Source organism: Gracilinanus agilis, chromosome 3, assembly GCF_016433145.1.
Source record: "Gracilinanus agilis isolate LMUSP501 chromosome 3, AgileGrace, whole genome shotgun sequence".
Classification (NCBI taxonomy): Eukaryota; Metazoa; Chordata; class Mammalia; order Didelphimorphia; family Didelphidae; genus Gracilinanus; species Gracilinanus agilis.
Window position 1 is genome coordinate 501544818 of NC_058132.1, and position 7354 is coordinate 501552171.

General features: G+C 34.5%; 1 protein-coding gene across 1 annotated transcript in view; it reads left to right on the top strand.

Moving 5' to 3' along the window:
• RANBP2 (RAN binding protein 2) overlaps window positions 1–7121 on the top strand; it is a 70237-nt gene extending 63116 nt beyond the window's left edge. Inside the window, exons 25-29 of the mRNA XM_044669320.1 lie at window positions 1465–1566; window positions 2132–2277; window positions 4110–4383; window positions 4493–4827; window positions 6363–7121. Coding sequence (XP_044525255.1) covers window positions 1465–1566; window positions 2132–2277; window positions 4110–4383; window positions 4493–4827; window positions 6363–6668 — 1163 coding nt within the window. The 3' untranslated portion in view covers window positions 6669–7121. The remainder of the gene's footprint in view (window positions 1–1464; window positions 1567–2131; window positions 2278–4109; window positions 4384–4492; window positions 4828–6362) is intronic.
• Window positions 7122–7354: the final 233 nt, after the last annotated feature.

Sequence of the window (7354 nt, forward strand, 5' to 3'; positions counted from 1 at the left end):
AAATAATTTGTATTTGTAAATAATCCATTATATTTGTATATTGAAGAAGAGCTCTCTTTTTTTCTAATAAGGTGTAAAGTTGCTCTAACATCTAAATTGTGTAAAAGGTTTAAAGTAATAGTAACCAGAAACATGGATTTACTAAATTTAGTATTGCACTTATTTTGGTGACTCCGTTAAGGTGATAACAAATTCTTGTGAGGCAGGATGGTATAGTGGAAGGAGCGCTAACTCTGGAGTTCAGAGAAGTCTTGATTTCAAATCCTACCTTCAGTGTTTACTATCTATATGACTTTGGGCAACTTAATCTTGGATAGTTTCTTCATTTGTAAAATGAGAAGGTTGGACCAGATAGGCTTTCAGCTTTAAATCTATGATCCTATGGTCTATCTTTTGAAATCGAAGAGTCTGAGTTACAAAGTGACCACAATGTCCATACTGTTTCAAGTGTTCATTTAGTTGATATGTCTTGACAATTGGACCTTTTTTTTTTTTTTTTTAAACCCTTAACTTCTGTGTATTGGCTCCTAGGTGGAAGAGTGGTAAGGGTGGGCAATGGGGGTCAAGTGACTTGCCCAGGGTCACATAGTAGTGTCTGAGGCCGGATCTGAACCTAGGACCTCCTGTCTCTAGGCCTGACTCTCAATCCACTGAGTTACCCAGCTGTCCCCATCTCTATAACATTTCTTGAATCCTTTCTTTTCTCAGAGGGCTACCACTCTCATTTAGGCCTTCATCACCTCTCATCTGAACTATTGCTTTAACATTCTAATTTAACATCAGACTTCTTGCTTCTGCTTTCTTCCCTTACAAATTCACTCTCCACATAAATGTTAAAATGATCTTCTCAAGGTGTCATGTTACTTCTTTGGTCAAGAACCTTTAGTTTATTCAGGATCTTCACATCTGGCACCAGTCTACCTTTCCACACTTCACATTAATTTTCTTCACTCTTTTTTACCATTCACATTAAACTGCCTATTTGTTCTTGAAATTGGTATTCTCCTTACTCTCAACCAGAGAGAAGGAAGAGAAACCATTTTTTTTTTTTTTTTTTTTTGGGTAACCATTACCTTCCATCTTAGAATCAACACTTGGTTCTAAGGCAGAAGAGTGGTAAGGGCTAGGCAATGTCCAGTGTCACACAGCTGGGAATTGCCTGAGATCAGATTTGAACCCAGGACTCCCCATCTCTAGGCCTCACTCTGAATCCATTGCACCACCCAGCTGCCCCCTCTTTTATTACTTCTGTATAGTATTTGGAACAGTACTTTATGCAAATAGGTTTTTTAATTATTTTTTACTTCTATTTTAAAAAAATCCTCTTATTGTCCTATTGATACCATATAGCTCTTAGAAGTTGGAAATTGCTGGAATATTCTATCCATTTGTCTTAGATAAAGAAATTATGTCATAAATCTTTAATCAAATATTTTAATTCTTTTTTTATTTTTTATTTAGAAGTGGAAAGCAGAACAATGTCATTTGGATTTGGTACTAGTACAGGATTATCATTTGCAGATTTGGCATCCGGTAATTCTGGGGATTTTGCTTTTGGTTCAAAAGGTAAGCTAGCATTTGGCTCAAGGCAACCAATTTCATATATTGATTGTCTTTAGATTTGCTCTGTTTTTAAAGAGCCTCAGAAATATTGGAGATCTAGAATCACAGTTAATGATTATAATGTGTTATAATGAACTTTATCATGTTAAATAGTGGCTATTTTCTTTCCAGTTATGGTTTTGTTGATCTGGTCTCTGACTTTATTTTGGAGAGGGATGACAATAATTGCAGGTTTATTGATCAACACTGACTTTCCTGTAGTAAAGGAAGAAGGATTATATGATGTTGACCAAGTAGTGTCTTATTTCTTTTCTTACAGAATTGAACACTCTAAATTTAAGGATTTTCTGCTATCTAGGTCCTAGCCATAGTTTATTTTCAGCATTGCTCTCAGTAGTGAGAATTTTAAATCTCAGTAGTCTGAACTTTGTTTATAAGGAGTATCATGCATTAGACATTAGTTACCTTATGAAAAAGGCTTAATTTCCATGTAAATGTCATTTGGCAGAGAATTCAGAATTTATGACTCACAGTAATGATTAAATATCTTCCAAAATATATTTCTTAGATAAAAATTTTCAGTGGGCAAATACTGGAGCAACTGTGTTTGGGATGCAAACAGTCAGTAAAGGTGGAGAAGATGAAGAAGGTAGTGATGAAGAAGTTGTACACAATGAAGATATACATTTTGAACCAATTGTATCTTTACCAGAGGTAATTAGTTATTGATTAACAAGATGTCAGTAACTTATAATGACGTGTATTTTTTAGTGTTTAAATTTTACAAAACTCTTTATTTCATTCAATTCTCAGATCTTGATGTAGATACATCATTTATTATTATTATTATTATTATTACTATCATTATATATTATTAGATACAATACAAAAATTATAGCTATTTAACACAACATGAAGCAGTTGATGATTAGAAAGATTAAATGATCTATCTTCTGTTGTCACTTTAGTTGTTGAATATCAGCCCCATGACATTCATTTTAAGTTTTTTTCTGTTTTCCTGCCAGGTTACATCTCAAAATAAATCTTAATATCACTTTTTATTTGCTGAAAAATGATTTACATCATTTCAAAATTTAAAACTCTTGGGGAATTAATTTTTCATTTATTTGATTCAACAAAAATTACTAAAAATAAAAATCTTAGTTTTCTTAGAATTTTTTTCCATGTTTTGATGAAATCCATATGATCCCCTATACCAGTGATGGCAAACCTATGGCACATGTGCCAAAGATGGTATAGAGAGACCTCTCTGTGGGCATGCATACCATCATCCGCCAGAGTTAATTACTAGAAAGGAGGAGGGACTTGGGCAGAGATGCTCCCTTCCCTGTCTCCACCACGCCTCCCTGCCCCTCTGCCCAGCAGCCCAATGGATGTGCTTACTTTCTTCCCTTGAGTGGAGCCCTCTGGCTACTCCCCTCTTTTTCTCCCTCCCCTGTCTGGGGTGGGGGTGGCACCCTGTCTCAGGGTGAGGCTTGGCATGTGGTCTCTAAAAGGTTCACCATCACTGGCCTATACCAAATGTTTATTTTTAGAAATTGCTTATTAGATGTTATATATGAAATGAAATGGCTAGAATAGTACTAAGAAGGACCGATTATTTGCTAACACCCTAGGTCAGTGTTGGCAAATGTTTTTTAAGATCACATGCCCAAATTGCAATTTCAAGTTGTATGTGAGTCCCCTGCATTACCCCAGACAGTGGAGGGAGTAAGTACTCACACTGGGGGGCTAGACAGTGGGGTGGAGCATGCAAAAATGTCCCAAGGCCCTATGGAGAGGGGGAGCAGAGCAGCCCCCTCCATCCCACCCCAGCACTTGTCATAGCTTTGCCCAACACATTATTCCCTTATTCACAAGACAGCTATTTGACAACATAAAAACTCAAGAAAATTTATAAAGTTTCTATTCTCTAACCCATTAAGAAAATGTTTTGTCACAAATTCATCTTGGTCAATTTCAGCCACGAGCTGATTTTCCACATTAATAATAGATATGTTTTAAAAGTGCTTATATATTGAAAGAAACAGTGGATATGGATTCTTGAAATGGGAGTTATTTAATTTCTAAAAGGAAAAGATAAACAAAAGGTTTGTGGAGAATCGGTTTAGTGGTTTAGTCAAATAAAATATACTGCTAATATTAAAAGCTACTACTAAAATATTGTTATAGTAAATACTGGTACAAAAAATTGTGTGTGTGTGTGTGTATATATATATATACAGTTTAAAACAAATCTTAAAGAATTTGAATGATCACTTGGAATTTGTGGTACTTATCACTTTGGTTTGTAGTAGTTGTTATAATTGAGGCTAAGATCAACATGATAGCTACTAGTCACATGTTCCATGTTCTGAGCACAGCTCTCTCTAGGAAGTAAAGCTAATGCATGTCACACTGATGATGAGATTGTGGTTCAGGAAAGCTAACGGAAATAATATTGGAATTGGGACTTAACCTATCAGTCAAACTGGCTATAATGCCACAATTGTAGAAAAATGGTCTTTAATAATTGTCTGTTTTAGGTGGAAGTGAAATCTGGAGAAGAAGATGAAGAAATTTTGTTTAAAGAAAGAGCCAAACTTTATAGGTGGGACAGAGACATTGTTCAGTGGAAAGAACGGGGAGTTGGAGAAATAAAGATCCTTTTCCATACAATGAAGAACTATTATCGAATACTCATGAGAAGAGACCAAGTCTTTAAAGTGTGTGCAAATCATGTTATTACCAAAGCAATGGAATTAAAATCCTTAAATGCTTCAAATAATGCATTAGTTTGGACTGCTACAGACTATGCAGGTGAGTTTTCAGTAACCTTAGAACTCTTTTTAATTCAAAGCTTTGCATATGACATAGAAACTGTTCATGAGATTCAATGCTATTAAAAGGGATTCTTTTGGGTTTATAGATGGAGAAGCAAAAGTTGAACAGCTTGCAGTCAGATTTAAAACTAAAGAGATGTCTGATAATTTTAAGAAGAGATTTGAAGAATGTCAGCATAACTTATCAAAACTGCAGAAGGAACAAGTATCACTTGTAGCAGAATTGTCAATGGAAACAAATCCCGTGGTATTTTTTGAAATATTTGCTGATGATGAACCTCTAGGACGTATAACAATGGAATTATTCTCAAACATTGTGCCTCAAACTGCCGAGAACTTCAGGGCACTGTGCACAGGAGAAAGGGGATTTGGTTTCAAGAATTCAATTTTTCACCGTGTAATTCCAGATTTCATTTGCCAAGTAAGTATGAGCCTAGACTCTTATTGTAGAGAAGACACTTAGTAGATGATGCATTTTATAGTTAGGAATTGTTCATAGAAAGTTATTTTACTTCTTCAATTCCTCCATGTTCTTGTAGTCTTGTAGGATCCTATAGTATAAGGTGTGAATTCCTTTTCTACCAGGTTGCCAACTAATTTTCCTAGATATGTTTGTTAAAAAAATGAATTATTTTTTCAGGGCCAGTTAGGTGGCTCGGTAGATAAAGAGCTAGGTCTGGAGTCTGTGTTCAAATATGACCCCAGACACTTATTAGCTGGGTGACCCTGGGCAAGTCACTTTAACCCTGTTGCTTATCCCTTACTGCCCTTATTCTGAGTGTTTAAAATCCCCCCCTCCCCCCAATTTTCTTTAATTCACTGAATATTTTGCAGACATTTGTTGGAATCTAGTATACCTATTCTTATACTATTAATCTTTTAGGTTTTTAAATTTTGCTGGATATTAAAAAAAAACAAATTCTTACTAAATACAGACACTCAACAGAGACATTTAAATACACATTTCGTTGTGAGATAATTTTAACGATAACATTTTGTGATGTTTTAAAGAATGGGGCTGCAAGACTACCCATATCAGACTTTCTATTGGTTGTGCTTCTTGACAGTTGTACCTCTTTTTTCTATATAAATTTCATTTTGGTTTTCCCTTATTCTTTAAAATTTTCATATTGTCATTTTTACTATATGAATCTGAACTATCCCTTTTGACTCTTGCCATTTCCCCCTCTGGTTCAGGCCTTTGTTATTTGATAACTGAACTAACAGAGTAACTTTCTATTTGGTCTCCCATTTTCTAGTTTTCTTCTGTATTCTATTTCTTATATTGACTTTGCTGCCAAAAGATCTTTGTAGATGTAGTTTTTATCATTTTATTAGGAAAGGCAGTTGGGCACAGCTTGAGAAGTACTAGATATAGAATTAGAGAAGCTCAGGTAAAATTCTGGATGATCCTGGGAAGTTACTGAAGACTTCTGAACATTACTTTGTTGATCTATAAAATGAAGGAGTGACATGGAGGTTCACTTCTACCATAAATCTATTATCTTTTGATTCTGTACTTTACTTTCTCTGCTGTGGGAAGTCAGAACACTTGTGCCAAATTCTAGCCATGACACTGGCCTGTTGTGACCTTAGGCAAAATCCCTTAGTGTTCTTTCTCTTTAGTTTCCTCATCTATAAAAGTAAAGAATTGGATTCTGAAATTCCTTTTGTGGAAACCATCTTTGAACTTTCTTTTCTAAATGAGCTCTTATCTTTAAAATAATCTATGTTTTAATTTCTTGTGGATTTGTCCAAGTATTTTATTAATCAATCCAGTAATTTGTGGATTAATATAATATTATTAATCCCTTGAGGCTTTTACCTTTATTCAAAAATGCATTGTTCTAGTGAAATCGATACTTTCTGATTATTACTGAAGAAATTAACTTTTAAGTTTTTAGATTTTCTTGAAATCATTGTGTTCATAATTTATTTTAATTGTAATCTCTTTAGGGAGGAGATATCACCAAACATGATGGAACAGGAGGACGGTCCATTTATGGGAACACATTTGAAGATGAAAACTTTACAGTGCGACATACTGGTCCTGGTTTATTGTCAATGGCTAATCGTGGTCGGGACACCAATAATTCTCAATTTTTTATCCTTCTGAAGAAAGCAGAACATTTGGACTTTAAGCACGTAGTATTTGGGTTTGTTAAAGATGGCATGGATACTGTGAAAAAGATTGAATCATTTGGTTCTCCTAAAGGGTTGGTGAGCAAAAGAATTATGATCATAGAGTGTGGACAAATATAAAATCACTGCTTTTTCATAGTAAACTTTTATCTTTGTAAACAGTTAAATTGAGGCTTAGTTGTTCTCAACAATATGGTGATTATGTTCAGCTTTTGAAAATGGACATTTCCAATGTATAAATGTAAAAATGCAGCTTATAGCTGTTGTCATTTTTTAATGTGTTAAAATTGACATTGCATGGTGTGAAATAAAAGTTTAAACACTGGTCTATTCAGGTGTACTTGTGTTTATGTACTCCTGATAGAGATTTGTATTAAAAATTAACATGAAATAAGTATTGTTAAAGCAATCGCCCTTTTTTGGTTGTTGAAGGAATATGACATGCAATTTGATTCTGTTCTTTTGATTTTAAGATATTTTACTTCCTGCATCGATGTACCTGACCTTTTAAAGTTAAGGGACCACAACTTGGATCTTTTTTAGATTTTAAATATACTTGCTATGATATCTTAACTACTGGTGTGCCTTTTTTTGAGGGGGACACAAAAAGTACATGGAGACCCATTTATAACTGGGTGGAGCTATGAAGAGAGCAGTGGCTTACCCAAAGTGCTCTTCTGAGGTCCCAAGATCTTAACCTCCATGTGTAGTCAGTTTTTAATGGAATGACTTCCCTCTTCCAATCATTTGTAGCTTTCTGTGTTATTTACACAAGGAAGGAATTTATTTTCTTATATTTTGAATAG